General features: G+C 45.7%; 1 protein-coding gene across 1 annotated transcript in view; it reads left to right on the top strand.

The window, feature by feature from the left end:
* Positions 1-18,972, top strand: part of TGS1 (trimethylguanosine synthase 1) — a 255,651-nt gene that overhangs the window by 7,978 nt on the left and 228,701 nt on the right. Inside the window, exon 2 of the mRNA XM_085605608.1 lies at positions 10,998-11,053. Coding sequence (XP_085461734.1) covers positions 10,998-11,053 — 56 coding nt within the window. The remainder of the gene's footprint in view (positions 1-10,997; positions 11,054-18,972) is intronic.

Here is an 18,972-nt window from a genome sequence, read left to right as displayed (position 1 = left end):
CCTCTTTTTCAATGTAACTCAAAGGGGAAAATCAATACCCAGTTTTTTTTCAAAATCTCCCTCTTACCAAGTTCAAAATGTTCGCAAGTATGGTACATTGGATCATGGAAGGAAATGGGATAGGGACATGGACTTGGATAACAGAGGACAGGAGGGACATGGAGAGGTGCACCAAACTGACCCTGCAGGGCAGGCATCAGGGTTTGCAGCAGCACAATACACCACACAGGGCATGCAGGACGGTAGTGCAGCACAACAATCCATAGAAAGCAAGAGGGAGGGGACAGGACCATGCACATGGACAACAGAGAACAGAGGGGCAAGAGGCAATGGTAGCTAGCTGACCATAATGGACAGACAGGAGAGAAAGCTGCAGCATAACAGACCATAAAGGGCAGGAGGGATGGATCAGGGGCATTACAATGGAACAGACAAGCCAGGAGGGAGGGAGTAGGGCTGGGGGCAAGGGGGCAGGGCAGGAGCAGCAAGATAGCCATGGAGGTCAGGCAGGATGGGCACTAGAAGCAAGACACACCATGAAGAGCAACAGTGAGACTGTGATGGCATACACACAGACCATGGATGGAAGGTGGGAGGGGGTCAGGGGCAGCTAACTGACAACACAGGGAAGGTGGGAGGGGCCATGGCAGCACAGAAGACCATGCATGGCAAGTGGGAGGGTTAGTGGCAGCACAATGGCTATGATGGGCAAGAAGGAGGGTGGAGGGGCATGCACAAAGGACGATGGAGGATAGAAGGGAGGGTCAGGACCTGTGCACAGACAAGAAAGTTCAGGGGAAGGGACCTCACAACAGACCACACAGGGCAGGCAGGAGGAGCAGTTGCAGCACAACAGACCAGGGAGGGCAGAAGGGTGTGGCAGTACAATGGACCATGTAGGACAGGAGGAAGAGGATAGGGGCATGGCATGTGGACAGGCAGGGTGGAGGTGGCAGGGACAGGTTACAGTCATCTGGCAATGCTAGGCAGGTGGGAGGGGAGTGGCAGCTCAACAGAACACTCAGAGTAGATAGGAGTGGCAGGTCCATGGGACATGGTGGGCAAAAAGGATGGAGCAGGGGCATGCACAAAGACATCGGAGGGCAGGGGGAAGGAGAATAGGGGCAGCAAGCTAAGCACAGAGTTTAAGCAGGAGGTCAATGATGGGGCATAGAATTGGGCAATGGAGGGCAGGAGGAGTGGACTGGTACATCATACTAAATTGAGGGCAGTGGCAGCACATCAGACCATGCATGGCAGGAGGGAGGAGGCTAGTCCATGGATTCACACAACAGAGGATAGGGAGGAAGGGGATGGGGCAGCAAGCTAACTGTTCAGAGAAGGCGGGTATTAGGAACTTTATTGTTTTTAAAACATTGTGTCTGTGCGAACTACTTAAAATATGAACAAGTATGCAGCATAATCTCACTTTTATTCAGGAAGAAGAGGACGTTTGTGACTGTGACTCCGGGCTCACTTGGCAGAAACACCCCCTGACCCTCCACCCCCTATTGCAAAATGTAATGCCCGTGAAAAGGGTAGGTGAACACAGTGTTATATAGAACATAGTCCTGAGAGCACGATTGAAAATGAAAACTAGATATAGTGTATGGTATAAACTATGCACCAAAAAGTGTGATATAAGATGAACCGGGCGTGAAATATAATATGCAATACATTGTGCGCAATGACAGATTCATTGGAGAGCGCGAGATAGCACAGGCACTAGCGCGTGCTATGCGATATGCGCCTTGGAGTGTAATATGCACAGGGCAGTGTTGTGTAACCTAACTAGTCTCTAAAGTTGTAATATAAAATATGTGCTGGGGAGTGTAACGTTGCATATGCACTGTGACAAAGATATGGATCCCAGATTGTAATATGTATGGCATAGCACTGTGCGTTATAACATAGGCATCGAGAAAGGCACGTTAGATGGGGCAATATAACCCGTGCGAAGACAAGTGTGGCATGACATATTCACAGGGTGGTGTTACAGTGCACATGGGCTAGAGAGTGTCATAGCATATGCACTAGCTAGTGGAATACAACCCAGAGGTGTGTGGCACTCGGCAGGCAATGGTGGGTGTAACACAGCATTGGGCTCTGTCAGGAGCACGCTGTGACTCTCAAGTGATGTTCGTCCCCTTTCCAGAGAGTAAAATAAAAAGTATTACACATCCGGCAGTGGATGTGTGTTTTATTAACCGTGAGGGGGGTTTCTTGCATAGTTTTGGTCGAATTTTTGTCGAATCCCCTTTGAATGGCTTGGTGTGCATGTGTATTAAATGTGCCCGTCAATAGCTACCCATGTTTGTATAAATAAACGACAAGGGTGTCTACCAGGATTAGGCACGGTAGGGCATCAGACATGTCAGAGCTTCACTAGTGGTGTAAATACATTCCACGTGGATTCATTGCATGCATAGTCGCCTTTTAATGAATATCACGCAAATCGTCATGGTGATAGGTACGTACGGTTTGTCCAGCATGTCCTAGGTGTGTCTATAAATATATATTTTTTAAAAATAATAAAAAACAGTGGTCGGCCCTGGGGATTGGGGTCAAAAAAATATAATTAGGAGACTGGCCCTGGGGGATGGGGTCATCAGGGCCAATAAATTAGAATAAGAAGGGGAACCAAACAGCCCCCCTTCTTAAAAAACTAAAATAAATAAAAGACTGGCATCGTGCCAGAGGCCATGCCCCCTCCGTGCAGCACTCTGCAAACGCGCCCCCAACAGGCATCTCCAGTATGCGCCAGGGAGCTGCGCTGCAGCCAGGTGTTCTGAGGCCAAGCCCCTTTTTACACCTCTCTGCAACGCAGCTCTGTGGCGCTTACTGGAGGTACCTAGTGGTCTAGTTTGACCCTAGGGACCCTTAGGATTCAGGGGGACTTAATTTCTCAACTTAGAACAGCCACAGGGCGCGTTTACACAGTGGTGAAGGGAGGGGACGGGGCCTGAGGTGACGTGTGCAAACACGCACTATGGCACGTTTTAAATTGGGGATATAATTTCCCTTCAATACTGAGGGCCCCTGGGGGCTAACTAGCCCACCAAGTGCTTCCAGTAAGCGCCACTGAGCTGCATTGCAGAGAGGTGGTCCAGGCCGTGCCACTTTTTACACCTCTCTGCAACGCAACTCTGTGGCACTTACTGGAGGTACCTAGTGGGCTAGTTGGACCCTAGGGACCCTCAGGATTCAAATGAACTTAATCTCCCAACTAAAAATGGACACAGGGCGTGTTCACACAGTGGTGAAGGGAGGGGACGGGGCCTGAGTTAACGTGTGCAAAAACGCCCTGTGGCCTGTTTTAAGAGGTAGTTTTAATCCCCATGCCCTATTATACACTAGGGGCTTACAGAGGAGGTCATGCTAATCACAGGGGGACCCCAACGCATAATGTTCCCTAGTGTATGTAGGTGTTTTCACTGTATTCTAAGTGTCTTTTAACATAGCACTGGCTCTAGGACTGGTTAGTCAGACTCAGTTACCACCAGTATCCGTCTGAAAAAGTTGAGGGTACAGGATGATTTTGCAACAAGGCTTCTTTCTGCTCTTCTTTTTGTTCTTTCTGCACGTTATCCTTCTTCCTGCACTTATCTTCGTATTTGAGGACTTCTGTTGCTTCTTTCTGCACTTCTTTTGTTTCTTTCTGTGCATTTTTTCTTCTTTCTTCACATGTCCTATCTCTGTAGGCATAGTTAGAAATTAGCATTTAAAAAACCTTTGAAATTCACAGAAAAAACCATAGGTTTCAGGCACGTTATAGTTAGGAATTAGCATTTAAAAAACCTCAGAAATTCACTGAAAAAACCATAGGTTTCAGGGGTGTTATAGTTAGCTGGACTTTTCACTTGTACAAAACCATTGAAATTCCCCCGTTATAGTTAGTTCAGCTAACTATAACTCGCGCGCCCGCAATGCACTGCTGATGACGTCACATATTACATCACTCATGACATGGTCAGTGACATCACTCATGACATCACTGATGACATCTCAAATGACATCACTGATGACATCACTGATGACATCATCCTTGTGATAGAGTGGCAGACCTCCTCTCACCCTAATATAACCTTTGATACACACATTCAAAAATAGAGACTAAAATTTTCAAAACAATGGACATACCAATACCAGTTACAACAACCTCTTCAGTAATTCTAAGATCCACATACACATCCACTCATTCACCAACAGTCCTATACAGTCACTCATACATGTACTCACTCATCATTTGTACTCATACACCTATACATCCTGTTACACAATGCCACTCATCCATAGAGTTACTCACACACATAGTCACTCATGCTAATAAAGAATCAAACATACATTTACTTGCATATACAGTTATACACACACCACCATACTTACTTCTACGGAAACTTACACATACTTAGTCTTTTAAACAATCACTTATAGAAACACATACTTATTCATACAGAAACTCTTTCAATCTCTCACTCTCACATATACTCACATATATACACCAATAGTCACATATACTAGTTTAAAACATATGTAGTTACTCATAAAGACACTATTGAGACAGTCATTCACTCACTAACACACCCATACACACACTCATCCACCCATACAGTCCTGCACACATGCTGTGTTCAACACATACAAACAGTGAGTCACTCATTCATGCACCTATGCACTACGTAATACCCCCCACCGAACCATGCAGACACTCAGACTGATACTCAAAAAACCAACTAATAACCTATATAGACACCCATGTAGCTACTCACCAACCCATGCAGCCACTTATACACAAAGTGAGAGACTGATACAGATATTTACATATTTAAACATTACTCACTAAGCCATGTATTCACTATGATACACTTAATCAGTCAGTTACACAATCAATTTTTCAAAAACAAATCATCCATTTAGACACTTATATACCCATTTATTCTTCCATCGACCTTGAGATATACATATATAAAACATATTTAATTTTCAGAAAAACACACATTCACTGGATGATGTCATCAGTGATGTCATCAGTGATGTCATTTGAGATGTCATCAGTGATGTCACTGACCATGTCATGAGTGATGTAATATGTGACGTCATCAGCAGTGCATTGCGGGCGCGCGAGTTATAGTTAGCTGAACTAACTATAACGGGGGAATTTCAATGGTTTTGTACAAGTGAAAAGTCCAGCTAACTATAACACCCCTGAAACCTATGGTTTTTTCAGTGAATTTCTGAGGTTTTTTAAATGCTAATTCCTAACTATAACGTGCCTGAAACCTATGGTTTTTTCTGTGAATATATATATATATATATTTTTTACAGAAAAAAGAGGGTGGGAGGGAGGGTCACAAAAAACGACCGTCTCTCTGCCTCAGCGCTCGTTTCCCGCCTAACCGCCTCTCCCGGGTGAAAAACCTAAGCCCCGTCCCCTACCTAACTCGTGATTCGCTGCGTGGTCTGTACCATCGCGCGAACCTTCCCAGGGGGACACCCGGCTCGCGCCGCGGTCCCAGAACGATTACAGGTAGTTGTTTGGAGAGATGTGTGTTTGTAATATTGCCTATGTGGAAAGAGTGGCTAGAGGTACACACGGGACTAACATCTGATCTGTTTGTGTCGCAGCAAAGTTGATGCTGATAGTATGCATGCATTGTATAATAGAGGTAGCGAGGAAATATGATGTGCATTGCACAACATTTATTCCTGATTGTATGGCAGTATCATGCTTGGTGTGCTACCCCTTTGTCAATGCGGTAGTCGTTTAACACTAAGGGAGTAAAGTAAATTATTCATTGCTGAATTTAAAAGTGCTAAAGTCACAGTCTCGGTAAATCCCCAGACCCTCAATAATAGGTTTGTGCGTTTCTTTTACAAGCTTGGAAGGTGCAGGCCACGAAAGTCCTAAGCACAGTTCCCCAGAAATACCAACAACGGTATCAGTATGTGGGGATATAAACTGTGAAATATGAGAAAGCATATATCCGTTATTTGTTGAAGTAATATAGATTATTGACAAGAAAGGGGTCAGGATTATAAGAGCCAAGGAACTTCAGGAGACATAAATTGCAGAGATTCTGGCCCTGGGCACTTTCCAAGGCAAAGCAGCTCACACAGGGAAATTGTCATAGGAAGTCACTCAAACCTTTATTGCAGGGTAACTTAAATTTGAAGAAAAGATAGACTCTTCTTGGACAATGTAAAAACAGCTCTTTACTGTCGCGATGGGGAGATCGACTGTCTTCACACAGGCAAGTAGCTGGTCTCAATTTGCTGCATCACAGACAGCTATTTTCATACAGAGCTAAACAATGGGGGTTGAGAAAGTTCAGGAAATAGATTACAAGACGGTTACACACTGGTACACTTTAATGATAAAAAACTTGAGGCCAACTGTGCGAGCCTCTGTGGATCCAGCGGAACCAATTTAATCTCTTCTGCTGCACGGCGGAAACCTGGGCAGAACCACTGCATCGCTGCTGCTGCATGTATTGGACTGTCTCAAGAACTCTCATCACTGCCGCAACCCACATCGCCTTCGGAACAGCAGCTGCGTGACTCATCCTCGGCGCAGGCCCTCGCAACTCATCGCCCGATTGCATGACCCATCCCTGACTCCGGACTTAGCATTTCAAGCCCCGTTGGTGAGATCCTCAACACAACAGGACCTCACACCGCAGCGTCGCCGCATGTCAGAACTGATGCATTGCCTCGGCTGCACAACGCATCTTTGACATGGATCCATTCAGCGCTCTGCAACCCAGGATTTAAGGTACTCTGTTTGGCTGGCCAAACCAGATCCCTGTAGCAGTCACGTGCTCCAACTCAGTCAGCCTGAACTTGTGGCTTTGTCTCGGTCCAGCACAACCAGATGTCCCTAGTTGGCGCTTTACACCTTTTGGGGCTGTTTGTTCTAAAATCATTAACATTTAATATCTCCAAATTCACTAATTGGATTTTTGTTGTTTTGATCTTGTTTTACTTATTAAATTAAGCTCTATTTTGTCTAAATCTAGTGAGGGCTCTTTGTGTGTGTGTGTGTGTGTCCCTGTTTTACTGTTTAAAGTGTTGCACAAATAATTTACACGTTGCCTCCAAGTTAAGCCTGCTTGCTCAATGCCAAGCTACCAGGGTGTCAGCACAGGTTAACTTGTGGTCTGCTGGTGCCCTACATTCACTAGGATGATGGTTCCTGCTTGACTAAGGTTCAAACTCCAGTCAACCTTTAACACCATTTATAACACAGCAGCTACACTAAAATATTCCCCTACAAAGGTTATCTGACATTTCATGTAACAAAATACTTCTCTCTAGGCTTTATTAGAGAGTAATAACAACCTACCCGTAGGTGCATATTGACTTAAACATATGCTTTTCACAGTAAACAAGGTAGGCCTACTGCCTTTGTAATGATTTTCCATAATTAACATGCCAAACCTATGACACCTGGCATACCATTTCCCTGCACACTAATTAAGCCCATAGCTGTTACCATTTGTCATGTGTTTTAGGATATTCCTGTCATGTATACCCCTCTTACATACATTTGTCCCAGCCACACGACTATAACGATTCTGAACAGGTGATCTTTTACCTAATAATTGCTCCTGTCTCTTCAACACCAGGCTCTTAGTCTTCTATCAGAATCCCTGTACCTGAAGTACATAAACATGTCCCCAGGCACAGCAGAATTATTCTGTATAAGGGTCACCACTTTTTTTCATCCTTGGCCAACAGCCAGCTGTGCATGATCACACTTGTTTAAAAAAATCATTTTGGATTGTTTTCAAAAGATCCATGATTGTTTTAAAAACATAGTTCTAGAAAAAACCCTGGAGTGATGAAATGCATACAATGAACAAACCAACCCCCTTCACCTAAAAGTGCTTCCAGACAACAGAACAGGAAACCCCACACTTTATGGAAAGTAGGAGCTACAGCCCAGACCCAATAAGGGCAGCTAAGTTCTAATCTTAGTTTGGAATCCATGAACCTAAAGTAACAACCACTGTCCTTGCAGACCTATATAAGGATCAAGCTATTGTTCGAGCCAATAGGTTGGGCATCTGCTGCCATTCATTTGGCTTGTAAATGCCTGTTTTATTTTTGCATGTTTTTTCAAAACCTGATTGTTGGAGAAATTGCTGAGCCTTCGTCAGTCAAGCAAAAGAAAAACATTGGCTAAAAGCAAACCATTTTATGGTCTTGGAACGCACACATTACCATAGTAGACCCTAGCATTGAATGGAACTATTTTGTGTGTGGATAGCCTACTTATGAAAGGGCAAAATTTCATCACTTGTAGTGAAGTTAGCCAATGGCTAAAGCGGGCCGCTCCTTTGCACCATTCTATATGCTGCAGAGGGCGGGAGAAAAATTTGAATGACCCAATAACAGACCAGTGGGTAAAGAGTACTAGCTGAAAGCTCCTATAAGTATGTGGTACTTATAAGTTTAGTGTAATAAAAAGGTCTTGGCTAACTCCAGACCTAAAAATAAAGTTCAGCATCTGGCTGAACGTCACATTCAGATATGTAGCAAACAGTTGCATCAGTAGGATGGATGAGCCAAGCGCAATAAGTCTCAACCTTTTTAAACTGTGAAACAGGGATGCTTCGTGACATTAGAACAGAGCATGTGCATACTCTCATCTAAAACTTGTACATAAGATGAAACAACAACTGGGTCAAGCCTAACAACTTTTATTTGCTTTAGCACACATTGAAGTCCCAGGTAGAAGAAAGCAAGTCCTGATCAGAGAGGGAACCAAAAAGACTGGAAGATTATAGACGGAATACGTCTTCCAACAGTTAGGGAATCGAGACGGAGGTAAATTAAAGTAAATCTGATGGAAAGAAAGCATCCTGTATACCAGTTGCGACAGGAAGAGAATTTAACCTGGTACACGATCCTGCATAGGAATAATCTACTCCCAGTAAAAGATGTTGACTTGCCAAATGTTTCAGGCTATCCGAGAATCAGTTGCTCTTGACAGGCAAAGAAATGGAAACACTGACAGGCAAAGGTCTGAAGAAAAAAAATATAATCTGAAGTAAATGCAAAAATGATCAGTGGAGAAAAAATATAGAGTGACGAATTTGAATCTGAAATTTCTGATAAAAACTTTGAGAACTATATAGTCGCCACCAACCATAAGTTCCAATAGTGCAGACTCCACTGGACATGGATAGTGATTCATCTGAACTGCTTTATGAATCGGCGTTAATAAGCTTCTTACCAGCATAATGCGCGCGCGAATTTGAGCACTTGCCTCTGAATTTTGAAGGTCAGAATGGAGAAAAGGGTGCGTTTTTTAAATGTTGTAAAACCACAACCGCCTGTTATCCACCCTGACCTAAACTCTGAAATTGAAGGTAACCCTGCCCGAAGGGAAACCCGATGGTATGCTGTGAGCATTTACCCGGGCTGTTTTAACTTCCAAATGATTCCGAGAATGGTGTTATGAAGAGCATAATGCAAACAACAAAAAGCAAAGAACAGTGTTTAGTCGACTCACATACTCAGTGAGAACCAGTTTGGCAAGGTAGTTTATCTAAATGTCTGAAATAGATGACATTTCTTTTTGCCCTTTAAAATCTGAGTGGCGTGGGTATATTGGACAGTTGAACCAAGCATTTGCTACATTTTGTTATGGGAACATAGCTGAAAATCCTTAAGAACATCGTCAATATTGTGTAGTAAACTACATGATGGTACCAAGCACTAGGCTAGGTAAAATACAATTGTAAATGTTATAATTGCACAGTAGTAAGAGGTAGGGTGTATTCCAGGCTTAAGCACACAAGGCACAGTGGATTCTGCTTTCAGCTACTGCGGTGAGGAACTACTAATTTAGAGGTAGGAAGCAGAGGGGGGTCTGAGTGCAGATAGCACAGTCCACACATACTTGCCTGCCCTCTGTAGCTGTAGAGGTACGTAGGACTGGAAGCTGTAGCAGAAGACAAGACTGTTGCTGCTAAGAATGAACCATACTGAGCTGCAGTATGTTCGCTAGTTCTCTTCCGCCTGAATTATGGGAATTCCCTTTACCTCGGTGTCCAGGAGTCCACGGTATGAAAACTCCAAGTCGTACAGAACTGTGCAGCCAGATTGTTGCTTACTATTCCCAAAACTCAGTCTGCCAAGCCTACCTTGAAGACATTACATTGGTTGCCAAACAACAATAGAATAAAATCCAAATCTCTGTGTATAGCCCACAAGACACTTTGGGGGGAAAGGTTCCCCAATCAATCATTCTATCATCACCTTCTATCTCCCTAGGAGATGCCTTCTTTCAGCTAACCTATTCCTAGCGTCAGTCCCTAATACGAAAAGGGCTAGATGTGGAGGCCGCTTCTTCTCATATAATATCGTTAAAGTTTGGAACACTCTTTCCTCGCATCTTCACTCAGTGACTCATCATCTTCGGAGGCTCCTGAAAACCTGGCTGTTTCAGAACGCGGCTCGGTAACCACCTCGACTGCTGCTCTGCCTGACGCTGCTGGCGCTGGGATGCCTTCAGGTAGCTACGCGCTTAACAAATGCTGAAGTATAATAATAAGATCAGCGTAGTTTCTCTTGCAGGCCGAGCCAGACGATGACTTTTCCCATTCTGCACAGGTGTGACTGCCCTATAGGTGCCATTCAATACTGGTTTGTTAGCTTTAAATTGAAGTCTTTTTCAAAGTTTAGATGTGCAACATTTTCCCAGTACTCACTTTTGTCCCATGCATTTCTGTCCAGAAAACTCTACCTAAGCCTTTGTTTCACTAGTTTCAGCAGTATTACTATTTTCATAATAAGTAAATATTTGAAACGTGCTTTTTGCAATATGCCGTAGAATTTGTAATAATGTTTAATTGACCTGCATTTGACCTGTATAGAAAGAGTTGGAAGCCTTTACATTTAAATCTTTACTGTTCTATCTCCTATTTTAATTTTTTGATTATGTGCCTTATGCAATGATTAATATTCTCTTTGTGTCTTTTCTTTTTCAGTGATCGAAGACTATACAATTTAGGACTGAAAGAAATCGATGAAGAAGACTGGAGAGGTACAGACTGCAGAATAGACCATTTAAGGATGTGTTGATTCAAATCAAGTGGCTACCGCATTTGTAGGAGTTGGTTAGTCCATTTTTGGCCAAATCAACATAAACTGTCCATGTCAAACCTAGAATACGTTTCCATACCCTTTTAAATCAGTAATGTTTGTGTAGCTATCCTGTATGAGCAGGTATCTGTTTTCTATATTTACCCCTTGCTAAAGAATCTTCTCTAGCTACGGGTAAAATGCAGTGGATACCACTGGTGATCAACAGAAGTGTAAGCCTTTGCAAGCCAGGTCATTAAATTAGGCAGTTAAGCTTGTGTGATGTTGCAGTCTTGCCCTGTAATATACTAATAACTGCATAGCTCCTATAATTCTATTAAGTACTTTTCCTCCAAGGAGTAATATAATGTACTGTACACTTTTTTTTTATTTTTTATTTTATTTTAGAAGTTTTATATAGCGCTGGCTGGACCCAGAGGTATCAGAGCGCTTTACAAGGGTAGGAAAGAGGTCACATTGCGGAACAATAAATCAACAGAAAAACAAATCAACATGTTACAAAACTAGAAACTGCTTAAGTCAACAAAGATTGCAGAACACCAATAGAGAGAGCTAGGGCAATATACATCAGTGATATCAAGATGTGGGAGATCTTGTTTAGAGTGGTGGCGTGAAAAGGGGAAAGGCAGGTGGACAGCTGGGGGGGGGAGGTTAGGCGAGCAACCGGAGGCGAGAGGCATAGGGGAAAACTTAGGAGGGAAGGGACAGGAGAATAAGAGAACAGAGAGGTAGAGGAGGAGGGTAGGAGGGAAATCAGCACCAGTAGGATGTGGCGGCAAGGGGATGGTGGCGGGGGAGGAGAGAGAATGTAAAAATGAAACGGGGGGGGGGCAAGGGAGATTAGAAGGGGAGAAGGGCAAGTTAAGACTATTGGGCATTGGATCGTGGCGCATGTTAGACACCCCAAAATGTATTGAGGAGGTGTAATTTTAGTTCTTTTTTTGAAGCTGGAGTAGGAGGGGTTACAAGGTAGGTCTTTTGGTAGGGCATTCCAGATGATTGGGGCGTTGCCGGAAAAGGAGCGAGACTGAGTGGATTTCTTTTTTTGTAAGGGAGGGACTAGGAGGAGAGCGTTAGAGCTTCTAAGGGGTCTTGTGTTGCCCGCTTTGCAGATTTTGTTGGTGAGGTATGTTGGAGTATTTTGGTGGAAAACTTTATGTGTGATGCAAGCGGTTTTGTAGGTGGACCTGCCTTCGATGGGGAGCCATTTAAGGGTTTTGAGGGCAGGGGAAATGTGGTCGAAGCGTTTGCAGTCGGTGATGAGCCTTGCTGCAAGTTTGAGCACAGATTTAAGCGGAGCAAAGTGGATTTTAGGGATTCCGGTGAGGATGGCATTGCCGTAATGAATACGTGATAGGATAAGAGATTGGACAACTAGTTTAAAATCTTCAGTGGGGATGAAGTGTTTAATCTTCTTTAGATGACGGAGGGTAAAGAGGGCTCCTTTTAGCAGAGTTTTTGATGTGAACATTGAGGGTTAGGTTAGTATTGAGGGAGATACCCAGGGATTTTACTGAGTTGGCGAGGGATAGGGAGCAGTTGAGGGCATTGAGGTCAGAGATCCAGGATTGAATGGGGAGGTGGTTGTTTTTAGGGGAGAAGAAAACTATTTCAGTTCATTTGGGGTTAAGTTTGAGATGATTTAATTGGAACCAGGATTGAATCTTGGTGAGGGTGTTATTGAGGTGTAAGATATCAGCGTGGGTTTTGATCTTATGGTAGATTTGGGTATCTTCGGCGTAGAGGTGGTAGTTGATCCCAGCTTGTTGGGTGAGGGGTTCCATAAAAAGGTTGAAGAGAGAGGGAGAGGGGATCGATCCTTGGGGATCTCCAAGGGAGACCGAAGTGGGGTTAGATAGGCAGTTGTGTATTTTAATTTGCTGTGATCTGTGTTGGAGGTAGGAGACGAACCATTTATGAGTCATGCCATTAAGGCCGAAACGATCTCTGAAAACATTAAGTAGAGCCGCATGGTTGACCGTATAGAATGCAGCTGAGAGATCAAGGAGGATTAGTAGGCAGGTCTCACCATTGTCAAGGGAGTGGTGTATGTCGTCGACAATGTTGAGCATTGCAGTTTCACTGCTGCAGCCTTTCCTAAAGCCAGATTGTAGGGGGTCCAGTAAGTTGAATTTATCAATGTGCTTTGGAAAGCAGGGGGAGGTTAGAGATGGGGCGGAGATTGTTAAGGTCATTGGGGTCAGCCGTAGGGTTATTAATAATGGGGGTGATTTGTCCAATTGAAGGGAGGCGGGGACACAACCCGAGGCCAAGGAGGTATTAATGATGTTGAAGACATCGTGTTCAGATACAGGGTGGAAATTATGCCAGGAGGCATTGATTTTTAGTTGCAAATTGGTGTGATTGGTTACAAGAGAGTGGAAATGGGTAAATGCGAGGAGAGATTATGGGGGGGGTATTATAGAGGAAGTGTGAAAGGAAAGGTGATGGTGGGGAGAAAGGAGTAAGCTGGGAAGAGGTGTGAGTAGTGTGATCCGGGGTTGCGGGGAATGTGGAGAGCGTTCTAGAGGGGATGTCTGGAGTGATTTGGGCGGTGGAAGGGATCAGAGTTGAGAGGAAGGATTGTTCAATGTTCGCGATTTTATCCGAGAAGAAGTGAACCATTTCTTCACATCTGGAGGTTGAAGCCAATGGTATAGGTGGTGCGGAAGAAGTTTAGTTACAAACAATGTTGAACAGTTCTCTGGGTCTGTTCTTTGCCCGATCGAGTTGAGATCGGAAGTAGGATGATTTTTCGTTAAAAATGTGTTTCTTATAGGATGATCTGGCTAGTCTGAGTAAGGCCAGATGTGCGGGAGAGGGATGCTGTCTCCAGGTTCTTTCCGTCAATCTAAGTGTATGTCTCTCTTTGTAAAGCTCTGAGTTAAACCATGATTTAGATGGGATAGTTCTTTGATTTTTATTTTTTGTTTCCCCGGGGGTATCTGTGACTGCTTTATTAAAGTGCCCAGTAAGCTCATTTGCTTTTTGTGAGGGAGGGATAAGGAGAAGTTGAGCATAGAGTTTGGACTCTAGTACTGTAGGTGGGATGAGGTTTAGATTTCTGGTCAGTTTACTAGGTTTTATGATTTTGGTGGGGAGGGAGGTGCCATTGCAGCTATGGTGAACAGCACGAGATGATGGTCAGAGCAGTTGATGGGTACAATATTGGATAAGAAGGCCAGGTCTTTATTAGTAATGATAGCGTCAAGGATGGCTCCTTTGGAGTGAGTCGGGGATTGACATAGTTGTATGAGGTCATTGATCTCGAAAAGATTGGTGAAGAGGGTGATAGTGGGGTCGTCGGTATCATTCAAATAAAGGTTAAGATCTCCAAGGAAGAGATCTTTAGAGTTAGATATTGAGGATGTGTTAGAAGGTTGGATAGCTCATCGACGAAGGGTAGAGGGTCACCAGGAGGGGGGCAGATATTATGTAGTTGAATTGGGTGGGAACCTTGAACTTTAAGTTCAGCTTCAAGATATTCGAATGTGGAGTGTTCGGAGTTATTATCTTGAATATGATGGCTAAACCACCACCTATTCTGTCAATTCTATCTTTTCTAAGAATAGAATATCCTGGAGGGGAGAGTAACTCCAAGATGCTCGTCGAATGATCGTTGAGCCAGGTTTCCGTTATGGATTTGCTAAGGATAGTTTCAGAAATTTCGGTGGCGTGTTGGACAGTGGAACAACAATTTACAAGCATGCATGTGAGAGGTTTGGGTTACCTTTGGGAGGAGGGCAAGAGTGGATGGTGGTTAGTTGAGGCGGTGGTCTGGGAGAGCTGGGAGAGAGGGGATTTCTATCAGTCACCAATATAGCGGGGATGTTGGAGTAGGGGGGTGGAAGATTATTGATTGGAGAGTTGGGGCGGTAGGAGTTGCAAAGGTCATTGAGGTCAGCCAGGGAGAGATGGCTGGGGGTGCGGAGAGGTCTATGCAAATGGCAGTGGAGAGGAGTCGTTCTCCAAGGTTTGTCGGTAGAGGTGTTTTTTTGGCCAGTCCAGTGGGCATTGACCCAAAAAGGGAGGGTTTTGGTCCTATGGGCATTGAAATCTAGTCTAAGATGAGAAAGATCTCTAGAGAATGTGGAGATGACGCGTTCTATGTTGAGTAGAGATTGGAATATAAGAGTGAGATGGGACATAATCGGAAGGGGGTGATGGGGGAGTTCAGTATCGGCTTTGGGAGGGGGTTTGTTAATAGGAGTTGGTGAGAGGGCTGTGGGGGGGCAGGCGGAGAGCTACGGTTGGAGGGTGAGGGGATGTGTGACAGGGGGCAGGAGATACGAGACCTTAGGGGGCGAGGGAAATGATGTTGGGAGGGAGTGACTGGTAAGGAGAGGGATATCCTCCGGGGTAGGGGGCGGTAAGAAATTGTGTGGGTGAGCACAGGCTTTCGGAGGGGGAGATGAAGGGGTCGGAGGTGGAATAGAAGTGGAAGGGGATATGGGGAGGAGAGAAAGGCATTCATGTTGGGGGGAAAGGAGGGAAGGCAGGGGGTAAGGAGTCGGAGTATTAGAGGAGGGGGAGGATGGGATGTTAGAGTGCTAGGGGGATTGGGAGCATGGATGAGTAGAGGGGATAACAAGAAGGGGAGAGGTTAGTAAGGAGGGTGGAAAAAAGGAGGGCAGCGAAGGAGTGATGTTGGCAGGGGAGATATCAGTGGAGGGGGCGAGTGGGTTTAGTGCGTGGGGAATGGTGTAATCTGGGGGGAGGAAAGGGGGAGGAGGGGTGTGAGATGTAGGGGAGAGACCGGTAGGGCATTGAGTGGATGAGAGAAGGGAAGGTTAGGAGCGGATTTGTAAAGGTTGAGGGTTAGGGTGCTGAAGTGGTGTTCAAAAGTGGTGAGGTGGGATTCAGCGGCTTGGATGAGGATGTTGCCCGTTTGAAAGATCGAGATGTCAATTTCACCAGGAAAGGCAGGTGAGGGGGTGGTAGATAATTTGAAGCCATAGGGAATTTTAATTGAGTAGGTGATTGGGAAATGTTGTAGGAAGATACTTTTCCATTTGGAGGGGCGTTTAGAATAAACGATGTAGTTGGTTTTAATGGGGGAAGTGAGACTGATGTAATTATCAACAATAAGTATTTCCGGGTTTTGGATGAGTAATTTGTGTTTAAAGTTTTTTGGGGCGTTCTTTGATTGATTCGGGGGATAAAGAATGGACCATGAGTTAGGGCTGTGTTTGGAGAGAGAGGGGTCTTGTGGGGTGAGGGTATGATTGAGGGGGGTCATGTTGAGGGGAGAAGAGTGGGAAGGAGAGGTAAGGGAAGGGGCAAGAGTATCTATTGACAGTGTGTGGAGAGGTCAGGGGACAGGAGTGAAGTAAGCTCTGGATGGGAGAGGTGTGGGAAGGTGTATTGGGGGAAAGGGGCAAGAGTATACCGTGGGGGGAAGAAGCAAGGGAGGAGAGGGGGGTCAGAGCAGGAGAGGGACAGGACGGTGAAGCTCAAAATGAGACGGGGAGGGGATTAGGCAATTCTCACAAGGCCTCGAGTGTTAAATGGTAGCGGCAGTTTCAGTCGGTATCCTTTCAAGTATTTGCCCGGCGGTAATCGCCTCTCATACCACTCGATAATTTACCAATAAAAGAGGCAGGCGCTGGAGACTGGAAGGCAGGAAACAAGGTTTTATTCCGTCGGAGCAGAACACATCAGATCAGACAGCAAGGTATCGTCACGAGGTGCTCTAACTGCATCTCTGAGACCTGGTCTCTTATACACTGGTTTATTGCTTTATTATACATAGTACATTCTTGAGATTCCCTTGATGTGCGGGGAAATATCCCCTGAAGCCCCGGCTCAGATCCGATCCCACACATGGTTACAGTAAAGGTTCCCACCCTACCCGCAGTGGGAGATGGCTATCGCGCAGCAGGGAATTCCGCTAATTCCCGGGGGTGTGTGCAACCGGCCGGGTCTCAGGGGGTAGGGGCTTTGATTCTACTGTAATCCCTTTGATGTGGGGTGTTTCCCTTACAGTAGGGGCAATAGACTGCATCCGCAGGGCTAGGTGATGGCCTGGGACCAGTTCAGACAATGGGGCGCAGGGGAAGGGGGGTTATCAAAGGAGAGGCATGACCATGTATGGGTTGTCGGTCGGAAGTGGTTCTGTAGCAGGGTCGCGCAGAAGGAGAGGGTTTATGGCATGTACGAGAGAGCGGGGGTGGCCGGCGCGCGGGGGATGCTCGCAGCGCCGGGGGGAAGCGCTGGCGATCGAGAGTGAGCGGGGAGAGAGAGTGGGGTGCCTAAAATGGCGGCCGTGCATTTGCTATGCGTGGCGCTGGGGAGAGGCAAGATGGCGCAGATAATGTTCAGTTTGCACGCTAAATTTCCACAGTCCTCCCTTTTAACATGTCTCGCCAGCTTGCCTAGTTTGGATCTATCCCCATAATACCCCGTACCTCCACCTCATTCAGAGCTTTCATCCGCTCAGTTTCAAAGTCCAAAGTCTTAGGGCAGATGCAGTTCATAAAAAACGAACATAAAGGTGGCAGACACTGAATCCCCAAGCAACATCCACATAGTATCATGATTGGTATGAGGATAAATGAAAACAGCCTCCATCCCCAACCTTTAATAGCGTCCCAAAACCAACTCCCCAGCGACCATTCTTCTTGTTCTTGATGGACCTCTGTGGACAGTCTGTGGAGGTGTTCAATTGCTTTGTAGACTGAGGGTGAGTTATCCGGTATGTAGGTACAACAGCTGGACCCAATGATGCGGCATGCTCCTCCGCGGTCAGCCAGAACCACATCTAGAACAAGGCGGTTCTGGAGAGCCACCAGGCGGACGGCCTGAAGCTCAGCGGTGTTGTTGGCGAGGGCGCCAGCTGTAATGTTCATTGCTGTTTCGACCGCCTGGGTTAAGTGGCGGATGGCACGGCTGTTTGCCATCGGACCCCAGAGCGGAACAAGACCCTTTACTGCGTCCATGAACTGTGCTCTGGTGGAGTCGGTTTGTACAATGTCTTTGGCACGTTTCTGTCGGTGATGGTTTGCTGGAGCCACATACGTCGGAGGAAGGACAAAGGCGATGTAGCAGGTGCCTCCCCAACCTTTCGGGAGCCAGGTGTAGGCCTTAGTACCACACACGAAGTACATATTCGGGGAGGCAACAAAGGAAGGTGGGTCAACTGAGTCCAATGTTCGGGTGATGAGGCAGGAGCTGTGGCCCACCAGCTGTGCCCCCAGGCCTTCGAGGCATACAGATCCAGTGATGTTGATGACGGACAGGGCCACTGTTAGGGTGGCGGCTGTCCGTTTTCGGAGGTAAGAGAAGGTGGGTCTGGCTGGATTGTTGAACACTTGCATTTCAATTCGTTCTTTGGCGGGGATGTCCATGTGAAAGGAAGTGTTCGATCTCAGAGGGCAGAAGAGGGCGGAGGTTCTACCAGTTTTGTTCAGCCAGAACCCATGGTAGAAGTGTGACATGGTTCTGCCGGAAGTGGCATTGTCCTTGTAGCTCTCCTGCAGGAGGATCAGCCAGGCGAGGCAGGAACCATGGACGGAAAAAGGTGAAGGGATGAAGGGGATTGAGTGCCCAGTGGCATGGGGCAGCAATCCACAGATCCAGCAGTTAGTGGCGTTGGTGGCAAGATTGTGTTGGTGGAGTAACTGCACAAAAGAGTTATTCCAGAACTCCTTACGCCTTTCTCGGAGTTGGGGTGAAAGTGAGATCAGATGGTGTTCTTTCGTGGTGGTAGTTTGAACGGTAGTCAGCAATGTCTTATGAGCGGGTGTGCTCTCCTCCATGATCCAGAAGGTGACCACGAGGAGAAGGCAAAAGAGAAGGGAAATGAAAAGTGCTATTGTCTTAAAGCTGTGCATTCGGTCAGTCTTTGAGTTTTTGAAGTGG

This window comes from Triturus cristatus, chromosome 5_1 (assembly GCF_964204655.1).
Source record: "Triturus cristatus chromosome 5_1, aTriCri1.1, whole genome shotgun sequence".
Classification (NCBI taxonomy): domain Eukaryota; kingdom Metazoa; phylum Chordata; class Amphibia; order Caudata; family Salamandridae; genus Triturus; species Triturus cristatus.
The sequence above is the reverse complement of the archived record's forward strand: the minus strand, read 5'-3'. Positions and strand labels throughout refer to the sequence as shown.